Raw genomic sequence first — 17000 nt, 5'->3', positions numbered from 1 at the left:
GTTTGTTAACTTGAACAATTCTACCATATTTTAAGACAACTTTCAACTAAAGGAAGAATTACAGATTCTTGCAATGCAGAATAAATTGTTAAATCTAATAGTTCATATTCAGTTAGACATTTCACTTATTTCAGTAGAGAGATGTGGATGGTCATATATTGCTTGCCCAATATATCTCTTATGTGTTTAAGTTACATGCTGCTACATTAATTTGATTCTTGTTTTTATTACCAACAGCTATATCTCTATTCTTGCTTAAATTGCCAACAGCACTATATATCTCTAGATATCTTTCTTTATTAAAATTTTTAAGAAAAAAGATAAAAATTAACAAGAACTGATGTTTAGAATAAAGGAAGAGAAAAAGACAAAGACAAAAGTGCAAAAAAAGAAAGAAAATATTAAAAATGATTTTATTATTTTCTTTTACAGAAGTTATAAATGTATATTAACATCTTACTCTATTACATTTTTCTATAATTTTTTTTCTAATTATGAAAACCATCTCATAATTTCATTTTTCTGTTTCACCCAAAAAGTCAGGAGTTTTCAGTCAACATTAAACTTAAACAATATTTTGTTTCTAATTAAAGTTGTCTATTTGGCCACCTCAGCAAGTTCCATCATTTTCACCATCCATTTCTCCATTGTGGGTAAATGGAATATAATATAATGAATATAATAATATAATTATATTATATATAATAATTTTGCTGCAGTTGTCATATATAAAAAACACTCCCATGTTTTTCTCCAGATATTAGTCAATTGGTCCCAAAAGAAAATTCAATTCAACTGCATATTAATCTTTAAAATCTTCTGTATATAATTATAATTATATATAATTGTCCAAAAGTTTCCAGCTTTTTTGCACTGCATGATAAAACGTCCCTTCTTATATTTATATTTCCAGCATAAATTCATAATACCTTTATACATTCTATACATTTTTTCCAGTATCATTTATCAACAATACATGATTTTATAAAAATTTTCTTTAAGCCATATATTCTCCCATTGTTCCATTTGTAACCAACATGTTTAGCTTCATAGTTGTCCAACCTTTTGGCTTTCGTGGACTGCATTGAATGAATTGTTTTGGGATCACAAATAAAATATGCAATCTAGTTAATGTATATAAATAACAGACTTCCTTTATTTTTAAATATTTTTTATTTTCTTGTGGTGCTGCATTACTAGTTGTCCAGGACCACATGCAGGCCATGGGTTGGGCATACCTGGTTTAGCCCATTTTGTCATACATTCTTTCATTTGTTCTTTTTCTGTTTCAAAGTTTAATAGAAGTTCATATGTTTTATCAATAACATGTTTATCATGTAGTGTTTGTACACATTTCTGTTTCAAATTCAGCCTTACAATATTCAAAATCAAAAGTTATCTACTTTAAATCTTTCTAATTACTGTACATAAGAAAACAATTGACATGAATATTCTTCTATCTCTAGCTGTTCTTTTGATTTTATTTTACATTTATCCTTGTCAAAATTCTAGTATAGCCAGCAGTAAATATCTTCTGGCTAATGAAATTGTATTCCTTTATGTGGTCTCAAAAATTGAATGAACCTTTTATATTCACATCAGTGGTTTCACATTGATTAATGCCATCACTTGCCACCAGGCATTTATGTTTACTAAACAATTTATTTCTGTATTCTTTAGAATTAGGTGGGACTTTAAACACAGAGGCAAACAGAATACACAAATTCATGTGTGAATTTGTGTATTGTGTGGAAGAAAATGCGGAAGAAACGAACCAACATTAATTGAAAGTACAAAACCATTTAAATAATTTCAGGGAAACCCGAAAGGTGCTTTTCAAAAGGCACTGGACTTTTTTGGGTTTTTCTTTGAAACATTTCGCTTCTCATCCAAGAAGTTTCTTCCATTGGGGAAATTTACTGTGGATTGGAGTCAAAATTATGAGATTTCTTAGAAAGTGCTTTCAGAGAACATTTTTCTCCCTAATAATTCCCATGTACCTTGTTATATGTGTGTTGATAATATATGTGTGCTTAGTTATTGTATTTTCATGAAATTGCTTTAAACTGCAAGTAGGTAGATGTTCTGTTAGGAAATTCATTCTCCCCTCTCTCAAATCAACACACATGTATAAAACAAACACTGCTGGAGTCATGAGAGGATCTCTGAACTTGGTATGAGATAGCAGGTATAAAAATATTTGCAAGCTAAATTGAGGCAATGGACCAAACCTGCTCATCACAACAACAACTGACATAGTCTGGTCTCTATGTTAGGAATGAACTGGGTTTGATCTATCTACTAATCCTAATTACATATACAGACTTGTAAATAATCTTTTTAGGTTCCAAGCTAGAGAATAATTATTTCAGGAAATAGCACTTGATTTATAACATAGCTGGCCATTATAATCTGGACCAAACTTGTTTTCTAAACAGAGTAACAGTGAATTTTTGCAGTGCCACCAGGTATTTCTCATGGACTATCTTTAACCTTAGTTTCCTTACATAATTCCTTAAATTTCAGGTTTTGATTTAAGAGGTTTGGTAGAATTTTCTTTTGTCTTTCTATATGGAGGGATTTTTAATCACAGCTATCCTTCCAGATTTCCATAAAATTTAATGCTAAAACTGTATGTGAAGTAATATTTTTGCCTTTGTCAGTATGTTTAATAATCAACAACTTTTTTATTTCGCCTCTCATTAATATGAAAGCAATTGGTTGTCCTGTTTGGTACCACAAAATAATTATGCATTTTCCCAACAGCTAAAGGGACACTTGTTTTTCTGATGCACTATAAAAATATAGTGTATATTGCTCATTTACATATGTTATTTTCAGGATATTTTGTCATATTTACATGGAGTAATTCGTCAGGGCATTCTTTAGGCATACAAAAATTGGGACTGATCAGCACTTGAGTGCTCTGGAGAGACCCTGCTGACCTATTCAAGAGATAAGCTTTTCCTGAAGATGTTCACAGAGGAAATACAAATGTCTGCAGAAGAAAAAGCTTTGAACAAGTATGCATGCATTGGGACTATTTGCAACACAGTAGCAGTCATTTGAATGATGTTATTTGAATTATGGCATAAGACATAGTTAATTGCATATTCACACATAAACACACACTGAATATTTATTAAGTTTATTGAAATACTGACAACTGGGATATCTACAATATACAGTAAAATGAAAAGAAACAAAAAGAAAAGTAAAATCAAACTTATTAAAGCTAATGGAAACAAATTAAGAATTTGTTTTTTAAAAATCTGTTCTTGCCGTTTTAAAACCTTCAAACAGATAGTATGGTGAAAAGAGCAAGATGGTGGCCACCATTGTGCAATTGAAGCTCCACCCACTTTTTAAACACGCAGTGTAGTTGTTCTCTGGACATTTTTAGCACACATTGGACACCCACATCCTCAACTTGATAAAGCACACGTTACAAAAAATTCATAGCTAAAAAAGGAGTCTCACCCCTAACTTGGAAGTTGAACTAATACAGGGAAACCTCCTCAAATAATCTCAAACAGCAGTCAGTGTGACCCCGGGGGGGGGGGGCAGGGTGAGGAGGGAACAGAGAGCCTAACTGATAGAGGCCACCTAAGGTCTTGAAGACTCTGGGTAGGTTGCAAATAAAAAGGATCAGAGATACAATAAAAAAGAATCTGGCTCACAAGAAAAATAGTCCACTGGTATGTTCAACAGATACTGAATAATACTGAAAAAGACCCCACACCCTCATAACCTACCCTAATACAAGGCCTGGGAGAACAACTGGGTTTTTAACCATTTCCTAAGGTTAGGAAGGAGTCACAAGGATGGGGATTATCAAACGTAAACTTACTATGTATTTCTGGGCAGATCTGCAGAAACTAATGGTTGTAAAAAAAAAAAATCACAGGGTTGCTTGGAACTCTCATCTGTTGGGAGTGTGATTTTACTTATATTGACTTCAAGAACATAAGCATTGATAAAAATATAGACAAAAAATGACATGCTTTGAGAAACATATTTCAGGTTATCCCTTTGTGACCATCTGTCAAATGTGAAACAGATAACTAAGTGAATAATGGGATTAAGGAAAGGAAGTTACACAGAGCTATTTCAGGAATCTGAAAAGGAAAGCTCATTCTTATTCTCACGCACTTATTCTGATGGTCCTTCATACAAGATCAATTACTTAACTGTGTGAGGGCTGTGCTATGATAATCTTCTGGTTAAATCCTGAAATTATCTTAGCATCTTTGAACCTGTAATAAACTTGCATTTAGTAAAAGAGAGAATGGCATTACAGGTAGCCCTTGCTTAACCACCACATTTGGAACAGGCAACTTCATTGCTAAGCATGTGACTTGCCATTTTACTGCCAGCTTTTCCATTGACTGCTTGTTGAAAGCTGGCTATGAAGAACGCAAATGGTAATCAGGGCTCACAGGACACTCTGAGAATTGTAAATGTCCGCTGGTTGCAAAGCACCCAAATCTCGATAATGTGACTGAAGGCACTACAATGACAATAAATGTGAGGACCAGTCGAAAAATTAGTTTTTCAGTGCCATTATAAATTTTAACAAGGCGGTTGTTAAGTGAGGATTACCTATATTTACCTTTTCTTTTTAAAAATTGCATCCAAGATCCCTGTCCTAGAGAAGTACTACATTTGTCACATCCTTTGTAACCTAACAGCTTGACTAAAAGACATACATATTTTTGGATAAAGAACAATAATTTCCAAGGAGGGAGGAGGTGTTATTGAAAGAAGCAATGAAGTAGCCTGCGTCCAAGCTTTATAGGTTTTAAAGGTAATCTGCAGTTTATTTCATCACAAACAGCTCAATAGGCAACACAGCACTTTTAAGATAATTTGTAATGGGATATCTGAGCTCTTCAAGAGACTATTCTATAGCAACCGGGTTTTAAGAAAAGGAATACATCATATCTCTCTGGAACTGTGGCTTCTGAATCTAATTCCAATTTCATCCCCTCCATTATTGACTCAATAAGGTATTCATGACAGAGAAATAGATTGGGTTCTCATCTGCATATTGACAACACCCTGACTAATCTCATGATTTTCTTGTAGAAACTTAAGTAACATTTGAGACAAAATGAAGCTCTGAGGGACAACATCTTAGTGCCTGTTTAAAACATACTCCACCCTGAAAGATAAAAATGGAACCAAAGCAATACCTCCTCTTATTTTGAAATCTTTCAGGTAGCCTGGAAGGATAGTATGATCAATGACATTGAAAGCTGTTGAGAAAATCAGAGTTACCAACTCCTCTGATACTGACAGACAATCCATCAGGTCAGCCAAGGATACTTCAGTCCTGAAACCCACAAAGTCAGTTTGAAATAGATCAAGATAATCTGTTTTTTTAGCCCTGCCCACAGCTCACAAGACTAACCCTCTTGTCACTTTACCTAGCCATGGATGTTTAGATATTGGTTTATCATTTCCTGGCTCTGAAATATCCAATGTAACTGCTATAGAAGAGAACTAACAATTGCCGCAAGTATGCCTTCTCTTGCTTTCTCTTAGGGAGGTGCTTATGATACTACCCAATACATCTGTAATAATTCCCTAGTAAGAAGCTACAAGTCAGATTAGAACCCTACAGGACAAGTAATCAAAAGTACCGCTCTGTCCTTATCTCACCAAATTTGAATCCAGTGCAACTATACAAGGGTTGTGAGGTTAGCCCTTGAATTAACCATTCATTGGTGGCATCCAAACTGACTCATCAATCAGTTACATCACAATCTGTACCAACTCACAGACATAAGGCTCTGGGAGCAAAATACAGAGAAAAATGCTTTGTGCTGCATATTATAATGTGAGTTTCCCCAAAGTGGTCAATTTTGGGAATACAAGGGTTAATGGGACTATCCGAGGGGTCAATTATTATTGTCATTGTTAGTGGTGGCACTATTAGTTGAATTAGTATTTATTAATATTATATTTATATAAAAGTTTTTACATAAAACTTTTATATAAAAGTATATAAAAGTTTGGGGATTGATGAACAATCTGAAACTTCATGAGGGGATTGATAAGCTGTAAAAAATGGGAATCCCTGTGCTAATAGCATATGCCTTCAAAAATCTTTGTATTGCACCTCAACTAAATGCATGGTAATTCTTTCTCCACCTGCAATCTTTTTGTAAGCCTTGCTGTACCACTCCTGAAGCTCATGGGGCCATCTTTAACACAGGTCAGAGAGAGTGCTTAGAAACAATAATGTAGCAAATCCTAAAAAAAATTCTCCACTTTCATTTATCAACCAGGGCAACTTTACTGTAGCTGTCCTGCCTGCACTCCTACCTGGTAATTCACTGGTAAATATTTAATATTTATCTAAACCTCCACAATAGTGAGACTTGTATTTCTAATACATTGAGAAGACAGATGACATAAAAACACTTTTTAACATGCTATTTAAATCTGCAGTTGTTATTGGAGATACAACATTGTTTACAGTAACTTTTGCTTTTTTGAGAGCAACGACAAGCAATGGTTTGGCTGACAGGCTATTTGTATTCGTTTTTAATTGCTATTTCTGTGGCTGCCCAAACATGTTAGATTCTATGTGCCAAAAAGAATCAATACCAGCAACCTGGATAGTTAAAGCAGTGCAAGATCAGAAGTTATGAAGATATCTGACCCATAAAATCGCCAAGAGTCGGACACGATTGAATGGATAACATCATCATCATGGATAATTAAGACAACAATAAAGATGGCGATATTGAGAGATAAAACCACAAGAATACACAAGAACCCATTCAGATTGAATAGTGGACTCCCTTGTGTCCAGGAAATGTTTTCTCAGAAGACACAGCAACTATGACAGCTTGTATAATATGCACAATATATGACCACTGTTGTCGGGTATTTTAGATTGTAAAACATAGTTTTTTTCTGAGTCCAAAACTGAAACTATATTAATGTAATGTATTGAAAAATATATGAAGCTAAAGGCATTAACTCCAATAATGATATATTATGTAATAATTGCAATCAGCCGTTTGCAAGGCAACATAATGCAAAGTCTAACCATAGAGATCTTAGACTTCCAATAGTCAAAGCTCTAGATCTGGTCTGTCCAAATAACAGACCATGGCCTGCCAAGAAGCTTTGTGTGGCATACTAGTGCTCTTTAAAAAATAAATCCACTGCTGCCAATCATCAGCACTATCAAGAAGAATCTACAGCCTTGAAAAACTGCCAATTCCTCCAGGCCTCATCACAACACTGCCAGCTCCATTGCTACTATAGCACCACTACAGCTGATCAGCACTCCATTCTTTGTGACCCACAGTTATTTTTAATTTGTCATTGTGTCCCACTTTTTTCTTTACATGTTGTGCAGGATTGTTTTAGATGGACAAGAAAAACCAGACAAGGTAGAGAGCAAGTTAAGTGAAAAATGAGAGCTTTTTGCAGAAGACAAATTCATTAGGAAAGCTTAAGAAAATGACATTCAGAGAAAAACTTAGTTTCTGCATCAATCTGCTTCAGCTTCTTTTGATTTTGAAAGACTGTGTACATTCCTTCTGAAATTGAATTTGATAAATCAGTAGATGTCAGTCAATAAAAGGGGGTGGGAGAAAATCTTTCTGTACTGGGGGACATTCACACCTGATTGAGAGACTATGATCCCTTGTTGGATATTAAAATCAAGAATATTTTTTCCACAGTTCCCATGACTGTAGTTATTCTTGGCTGCCGATATTTTGCATCAATAGTGGCAATTGTTGATACCCTTGAAATTCAACCTGACTTTTTTCCCTTGATGATTCTGAGTATATGTAATGAGGATCACATTAACAATAACAGAACAGCACTGTATCACTATTAATGACCCAGATTTTACTTAACTGCTTAAACTTCAAAGATCCTCTGGAAAAGCCAGACTTGGAGGATAAGCCATTCCAAAGAAGGGGAATGGCCACCAGAAATGCTCACCTGTCACCTCCTTGCCTTCTTCCATTGTATATATGGATAATTTAATTAATTTAATTTAATTAATTTAATTTAATTAAGTCAATTTATATGCCGCCCCTCTCCGAAGACTCAGGGCGACTCACCATACATTTTTAAAAAATCCTTGTAAAAAAACATTTAAAAATTAAAAACATTAAAAACTCATTCACGCCATTCATGGCCGGATCTCACGAGATCAATGGCCCCAGGCTTGCCGGAAAAGCCAGGTCTTCACCGCTTTTCGGAAGGCCAATAGAGTGGGGATCGTCCGGACCTCAGGAGGTAACTGGTTCCAGAGAGCTGGGCAGCCACAGAGAAGGCCCTCCCCCGCAGGCCCGCCAGCCGGCATTGTTTAGCTGACGGGACCCGGAGGAGACCAACTCTGGGATCTTACCAGTCGCTGGGAGCTATGCGAAGACAGGAACTTCTCTAGTCACTTGGATCAAACAAAGTTTTAAGACTAACCTGTGCAGAAGTCTCAAGTACTATAGGCTATTAATTCCTATGATATGATTCCTGAAGTATGTAATAGTAACAGCTTTCATTCTAACTGATGAGGCAGACACACTTGAGGATGGAGCTTCTTTACATGAATAAATAGGGGCTTGTCCCTCTAAAACATCATCTTCATCCTTTCATCATCAATAGTTCATCAGTTCTCAAGAGAAGTTTGGAACAAGCAAGAAAAATATTACTATCTTCTGGCCTTAATAACTAGCAGGATATTCAAGAGATTTAGAAATCAAAAGTGCTACAATCTCATCTTCTTGTCAGATATTCTTGGCTTCCAGAAATTCTGCTCTACTTTCATTAATCTTATTGGACTGAAGGCCAGAAATAGCTCTATAATCTACTGTGGCTGATTTTACTGCATCTCTTCAACTGGCTTTCTGTTTTCAAAACTATTAAAACCACAGTGAGCTAAATAACTTGTTCTCATTTTCTGACAGATAAATGCTAGACAAACTTAATTTCCAACTAATTATTAAAAAAAAACCTCTATAGACATTTCCAACAAATTCTGAAGTGTCTGTTTCCAAAATATTTCCTCCTGAATAGTGCAGCCAGCAATGAGAAATAAAAGTTCCCCCCCCCAAAAAACACAGCATTTTAAAGTGATATCTAGCACATTTGAGGGGGAGAATCAGACTCCCAGCCCTTATTGAGAGTCTCTGAATAGATGTCCCCAGGCCAGCAGAATGTCAGAATCCCACCAGACCACTTGAAAGGGCTCGGGAGCCTTTCCCGATTTAGCATTCATTCAGCTTCCCCAGCTAAACAGTCCAGGAATGAAGAGATAGTGTGTGTAAATCCCTGCTTTAGACAGCCCATTGAAACAATGGAGGAAAAAAATAGACCCCAAAAGCCTTTTGGATGAAGTCATTGGTTTTCAATGAACAGGCAGCAAAGGTTTTCCTGTTTTGTTCTTCCAATCTTTGTAGCATTGCAAACAAATCCATGCATGAAGAAGCTGAATGTTAGGCTAGCAAGGTTTTTTTTTTTTTTAGCTACTCTACGGATGAAATTTAATCCAGGTTATTAAATGCACTGGAAGATAAATTCTTTCCGTCTTTTTTTTTTTTTTTTTAAAGAAACCCAAAGTAGGTATGGTATTGCTCATTAATATCCTGGAATTCTTGGGGATTGCCTTTATTCACTATGGGACAGAGAGACTTAATTACAAAGGTGGAATATTCATAGCCGACCCTTTGGTCCAACTCCACGGGAAACACATTCATCTCAGAAAGGATAGGATCTATTCTTTGCATATCTGAGTTAATCCCACTTTGAGCTGGATTATGAAAGGCATCTCCTGTTAATAATAGGTGCAAAGTTCTTGAGAGGGCATCAGCTGTTGAAGCATTTTCTACTTTTTGTTGCTTGCTCCCAACGGAGTTCATTAGATCACTTGATAGCTTATGAATTGGGCTGTGGGCTTCATATGCCACTGAAATCAAGGATGGTTTTGTGAAAGCGATGCCTTTAAAAAAAGGCCACTGTTTTAGTTAGAGCCAGTTTCTGTTTCCCCAGTTGTTCTACCTGGGTTTGTAGCCCAAAGAGAAAGTTAAGGGTAAATGAAGTGAGGCTACAGCCTGCTCTCTTGTCCTGCTTGGCTTTAGTTTCCAAAAGAGACTTTCGGTACTTTTTTTAAAAAAAAAGGAAATCGGAGTCTGCAAAACAAAATAGTAATTTAACGTTGTGTTGATTTACAAGAATGCTTCTGGAACCCACAGACGTGGCTCATAAGCCTCCGTGAAGAGGTCAAGAAAGCAGCTGAAACCCCACAATTGAAACCCTGCCTCTTTTTTACATATATTGTGTATGCAACATACGTTAAACAGGGTCAGAACTTTGACTGCATGGCCATGGCCATCATCTTCATTGTTTGACTATTCCTCCCTGCAAAACCTTCTTCCCACTTGTGTGGCTGGGGAGCTCCAGAGGAGCTAGTTCGCCTTCTGATAAATGGTGTTGTGATTCACTACGCTTACATCCCAATTGTTTTGTGAATAGGTACAAGCCGCTCACAGCAGCCATTTTGGAATCTCAGCCACCAGATCCCTTCAGAATTCCCAAAGGTGCCCCAGCCCAAAACAACAGTATGTGCTTGCTCAATGAATTTAGTAAATCGGGACAAATTATAAATTTTTAGAGAATTAATGTCAGGAACAACACACTTTCTTATTAATATTAAATATTTGGCATGGATTAGGTTTCCTTTGTATCAAGAAAATTCTAGTGAACGCTATGCCAGTCTGTGAGATAAGTATAAATTCCTCTAATCAGACATTTATTTGTTCTGCTTCCCTTCATTTGACAGAGTGATGAAATGGAAAATCTAGTTTCTGTGTTTAATCTGAAATCTAAAGGACTGGAACATTTTCTAAGAGCCAAAAGTGGAGTTGGCAAGAAAGCAAAGCAAAGGTTAAATGGCTGAGATGGCAGACATTAAATTGTTAGAAAAGTGATTCAGCTTTAAGAAAGACAAATCCATTCTAGGGATTTCTTTTTATCTATGTAGAGCTTCAGATTGGGAAAAAGAAAGGGATAATTCAGTTTTGAACACAACAGGGAAGTGTGTTCTAAGGACATTATGAAGACTAGCTGACCACATTAGAAATTACAGTCATACCTTGAGACTTGATTGCTTTAAAAGTCATCAGATTTGGTAGTTGACATGCAAGGTAGAACTTGTCAGTGTGGGCCAGTGCAGTGGTGAAATTCAAATTTTTTTACTACCGGTTCTGTGGGCATGGCTTGGTGGGCATGGTGTGGCTTGGTGGGCGTGGCAGGGGAAGGATACTGCAAAATCTCCATTCCCACCCCACTCCAGGGGAAGGATACTGCAAAATCCCCATTCCCTCACCACTCCTGGGGGAAGGACATTGCAAAATCTCCATTCCCACCCCACTCTGGGGCCAGCCAGAGGTGGTATTTGCCGGTTCTCCGAACTACTCAAAATTTCTGCTACCGATTCTCCAGAACCTGTCAGAACCTGCTGGATTTCACCCCTGGTGTGGGCTGCCTCATGACTCACTACCCTTTTCGGCTGAAACAAAGGTCATGTATTAAGTCATGTGGTTTGTTTCATACTCATCATTTTTAGTACTCGTCATGCCTCCAGGAATCAATTAACAATGACTACCAAGGTACCACTGCATTCATTTGAGAATTTCTGAGCAGCTTCTTGGAAGAAAGTAACAGGAAAAACTAGTGCTTTCTTGGATCAGTTGTAGTCTGCCTTATTTATTTAATTCTGTTTTATTTAAAATATTTATATCGCCACCTATCTTCTAATTATAACATCCATTAATTTTTCAAAAAACACCTGTGCAGTAACTATATCATAGAAATATTAAGAAGAGATATATTGAAAAAGCAAAAAAATTAACTTGCTGATTGATAATTGGCTTTGTATATCATACTTCAATAACTCAGTTTGTCTCAATTATATCTTTTTGAACTCCTTTGTCTGTTATTCCCTTGCAAATTTAAGTAGCCTGCCAGACAATGGTTTTAGTTCTTCTGTGCATGTATGCATTCTGATTATGAGAGGTAAATGCATTTCTGAGCGCCATTTCAGTTGAACTAATTAACATTAATTCTGGGACTAATTTATTTATTTATTCAATTTCTATAAAATTTAATCCTGAGTTTTCAAATAATATTATTCAAAACCTGTCTCTTTTTATAGCTTACACTTTTACAACACTTTTAGTATTGTGGGTTGGTTTGAATTTCTTCTTTAGGGGTTTGTTCAACATTATTTTATAAATGTCCTAGATGAGATGATTCCTATAAAATTCGTGTTTCATAAAAACTTCCAGCTTTTTATAGCTTCTGTTTTCTGAGCAATGTAAGTAAAGAAGCTACTAGGTTGCAATTCCAGAAGGTTAGAAAAGGTTGAAATACTGGGCCAAGATTATTTTAATTAACTTGCTTTCTGGGAAACACTAAACCTTTGTGAATGTATTGTTATCTCATATGTCTCTACTAATTTCTCATTGACTTTGGCTATCTAAGGAAAATGGTCAAGGACTGTTTTATCGCCCATGCAAATAAATAAGCCACATTTTGAATCATGTTTACAAATACATCTGATTTTGGTAGTGACTGTAATTTCCCACATCCTTGGATCTCATTCATGGTTGCAAATTCTTCAATATATGAGGTATAAGACAAAGAACTGAGCTGTTTAGGAGCTACGAATTGTTTATGATAGGAGCTGAATGCAGGCCATAACAACTGGCAATTTGACAGCAATCATGTAGCATTTTGTAGAAATGCCAGAAAAAAGACCAGCTCCAAAACCAAGTCATTAGAAGGAAGTCTAGGACAGAATTCCTTCCAGTCTCTCTTGTCCCCACATTGGGGGAGATGTCCCAAAGATGCTTTTTCAATAGGCAACTGTTTTTTTTTTTAAGACGTTTCACTTCTCATCCAAGAAGCTTATTCAGCTGAAGAAGCTTCTTGGATGAGAAGTGAAACCTCTTCAAAGAAAAAACAGTTGCCTATTGAAAAAGCACCTTTGGGACAAGCATGACCTGGATGACTGAGAATCTCCATAGACATTTAAGCAAATAGATATTGCTTATTTGCATGATCATGATTTTCATGGAAACTCTTGGAGTTTCTTTGACAACCACAGTAGACTCTATTAAATATATAATAATGGAGGTGAGCTCAATCACAGAAAAATTGGCCTTTTTCAGTCTCAAACTCCTCCACTCAGTCTAGATGGCTTCATGTCTCTGTATATGGAGAAGGGAATTGTCCCTTTGTCTGTGCAAAGAGAAGCAGAGAGTGATCTGGCATTAAGGACAAGGCTTCACAATAGGGAAGGAGAGAAATCAGGAGACCATGAGTTCTAGTCCCACTTTTGACATGAGAGCCAACTGATGACTTTGAGCCTGTCACTGTCAACCAAATCCACCTCACAGGGTAGTGGTTGTTGTGAGGAAAATTGAGGGAGAAGGATTAGGTATGTTCCTTTCCTTGAGTTATTTTTTAAAATAATAAAAAGTGAGATAAAAAAAAATGAATAAAGCAGATATTTCTGACCTCACAAAGAAGTTCTACAAGACCATTTTTCCAACTTTGATACTGCATGGGGCTTTTAAATCTCTCACCTGGAGCAAAGGTCTCCCCTGATTTTCACAGGCTTATGCAAGCTCTCAGAAAACTTAATGAACTCTCACAAGATCATTTAAAGATATTTGGTGATTCAGCATGTGATTTTCTTTTTTTAATGCCCAGGCCCTCACTGGATGTTATCTAGGAACGGGAATAGCTGCTGAGGGTGGGGAGCTCTACTTGCATACAATATTTTATTTTGTGAAAGGAAAAATATTGTCATAATTTAGACCATAAAATTGTTTTGAAGCACAAAATGGCCAAAGTTAAGTAGATCAGTTGTCATCATAAGAAAAACCAACTCTAGACCTAAAGTTTACATTCTGTCCCAGAAACAATTTGCATTTGAAGAGTGAATGGCTTTTGTTTTTTCAAATTTATGGGAAGGTAGAAAGGATGACTACTTTGTATAATTTATACATAGCTCTGTATCTGAAATGCTCTGTATCTAATCAGATAGAATTATGGCAAAGTTCATCTATATTGGGCATTTCCAATCCATAGCCTATGGGCTGCATGAGGCCCTGGACCAGGGGTGGGTTCTACTTACCTTTACTACCGGTTTGTAATGGGACCACGCGCGCACATGCGCAGAAGCTTCCTGACGACGTCCGGGTTGGTGGGCAGAGCCTCCCGCCGGTTTTACTACCGGTTCTTGCGAACCGGTCTGAACTGGGAGCAACCCACCACTGCCCTGGACAGCTAGTAATGTGACCCCACTAAATTATAAACGTTTAATATCATGTGATTTATATACATGGATGAAAGCGTTTATTTTATATGTGGCCCAGGACAATTCCTCTTCACTCAGTGAGATCCAGGCAAGCCAAAAGGATGGACACCCATGATCTATGTATATGCAAGGAGGTCTTTTGAAATGTATCACTCTTTTAAATGCAATTTGAGGACAGCTCAGTTGGGTGGCTTTGAAGTTGTCCAGTCTTTCTGAAATATTTATTTATTTTAGAAAAATTTATATTACCGCCAACTCGTCCATGGTGACCCAAAGCGGCTTACAATAAAATAAAAACAGTACAAAAACAATAGTAGAATATGTATAACCCTAAATTGGCCTGAAGGCCCAATCAGGTTGACAGAACGGTTTTAGGCATTTCTCACAATGGTTATACTGTATCTCCTTTCAAATCTCCCCACCACCACAAAAGCCTGTCCCAAATCCCTGCCCCAACACCAGAAGTTTCTGTTACAAATAGAATGATAGCAAAATGACACACCTTTTAATATAAGTGTGTAAGCCACAAACTTTTGGGGATGACATTATCACCCACACATTTTCCCCCTATGCCAATAACTTGGTAAATATTTTTTTTCTTTCCTTTCTTTCAGGTTAAGTCTGTCATAAATCTTTTGTTTGCTGCATATACAGGAGACGTGTCTGCCCTTAGAAGGTAAAACCAATCATAGAAGGAAATGTTTGCTTGAGACGTTTACACTTAAATAAAACGTGTCTGCTGTAATTCTGTGTGCATGTATCAGGCTTTCTCAATTCATACATGCATGTGCACTTCTCAAAATAAATATGGAATCAAAAGGACCTTTTTCCTCAGAATTAAAGCAGCTCCTTTCCCCTCCCTGCTGCCCTCCCTCCCAAATTCGGATTCAGTGAAGTAGAGAATCCTTTCTTCCCATGGAGAAGATTAATCCAAGCAATTGGTCAAAACAAATAGGACAAACTTTATTTTATCCCAGTTCCCTTGCAAAAGGGAGTTATGATGTCTTAACATGCCCATGTATCTCTCCCGCTCCCCCAAAGTTTTCCTCCATTGTGAAGACAGAAAGACTCCCCAAGTCAAGCTTGACTACTGCTAACAGCAGACACACACACATACACACACACACACACACACTGCTGATTTTCTTGGCAGCAGTACAGAAATTGTTTGCATTTTTGGGGCATTTTAATTTCCTTCTCAATCTACTACCTTGCTCAAATTGCCTAGGGCTTTTCCATTCAAGCACTGTCTGGATTTGATCTGCCTTGCTTTGGAGGAATCCTGTCAGCTTTAGCCTAGACAGAAAGCACAACCAGATGGACTAATTTTACTTTATTGCAAGGTTATATTAACAGAATCGTGTGAGTCTCAAAATACATCTCTCTCTCCCACACCCACACCCATTTTTACAATTAGGGAGGGTCCCTTCTGAGATGTTTGCCATGCCCACACTCCTTTTGCATGCTAAACTGCTTCTTGTCTGGCCATACTCTGGTTGTGGCTCTTCCCCCTGTCTCCTAAGGTCATTTCGACATATTATCTCAATATGCTGTCCATAGACTGCTTGTCTAGTAGGGAAATCAGTTCAAAATATATGTCAAGTGCGCTCGAAGTTGGAGGTGTGAAGTGGGACATTTGAGGAGCAGAACAGTCAGATCAGAGGAAAATCTAAGGAAATGGACCATGGTAAAAATGATATGGTGGTTCTGCCTTTATTTTAGTGCCTTAGTTGATCAGGCTGCCTCTGTCTTATCCAGTGATTGAAATAAATAAAAATTGATTGCTTGGTTGCTCTGGAATGCTTGGAAACTTACTGTGGACTCGGTCTGCCCAAGGCCCTTAGATTTTGCTGAGTTCCAAACAGAGTAAATGCCTTTAAACTGTCTTTCTATATATGGCTGTCTGATGGCTGGATAAGCCATTATTAGTTACAGAAAAAGAGGATTTGATAGCAAAAGGACACTTTGAAAAAAGGAGAATTTGTAGATAGATGATAGACGCAATGTGACGGGGAAAGAAAGCATAAGAGAGAACTACACTGAAGAATTAAAATTTCATTTCATTTTATTTGATTTGATTTGATTTATATACCGCCCTATTCCCAAAGGACTCAGGGCGGTGAACAGGCACAAGATAAAACACATAGAATACAAAAATTTAAGAGCAGACGTAAAATCGAATTAAATCAATTTAGCCCAAGACAAATTTAAAACCCAAGTTAAGAACAAATTAAAATTTACATTAAAATTTACATTAAAAAATTAATTCAATGATTGATTCAGTTCTTCAATTTTCCTCTATTCCAGCTCAATTATAGTTAAGCATAATTCTAATTCTGGAGTCCTAGTGTAACATAAGAGTGAAGAAGGCTTTCAATTTTAATCAGGACAATAGTCCAAGTATTGTGACCGAGGACCATGCTACAATGCAGTTCCCACCATGGGGCCAGTGGAAACAGAGATTTTCTTGGCATCCTGTGGACTCCATGCCCACCTGACATTTTTTGTTTGGTTGCTGTCTCTGACAACGTGGCAGTTCTTTTCCTAATGGGCAAGTGCTCCATCTCATGGCAACCAGCTTTAAACAATCCTGACGTGTTCGCTGGGCCAAATGTTTAGGGGCAGCTGATAGTTTAATTCA

At 36.9% G+C, this 17000-nt stretch overlaps 1 protein-coding gene across 3 annotated transcripts in view; it reads left to right on the top strand.

Annotated features, from left to right (window-relative positions):
• GLS (glutaminase) overlaps positions 1-17000 on the top strand; it is a 62201-nt gene that overhangs the window by 39349 nt on the left and 5852 nt on the right. For all 3 annotated transcript variants that reach the window (XM_070946236.1, XM_070932400.1, XM_070931586.1), the window contains one exon: positions 14974-15035. In XM_070946236.1, the coding sequence (XP_070802337.1) occupies positions 14974-15035 (62 nt within the window). The remainder of the gene's footprint in view (positions 1-14973; positions 15036-17000) is intronic.

The sequence above is a fragment of the Pituophis catenifer genome, unplaced genomic scaffold (genome assembly GCF_029215685.1).
Source record: "Pituophis catenifer annectens isolate HBS135680 unplaced genomic scaffold, rPitCat1.0.hap2 SCAF_1, whole genome shotgun sequence".
NCBI lineage: Eukaryota > Metazoa > Chordata > Lepidosauria > Squamata > Colubridae > Pituophis > Pituophis catenifer.
This window is presented reverse-complemented; position numbering and strand designations above follow the sequence as displayed.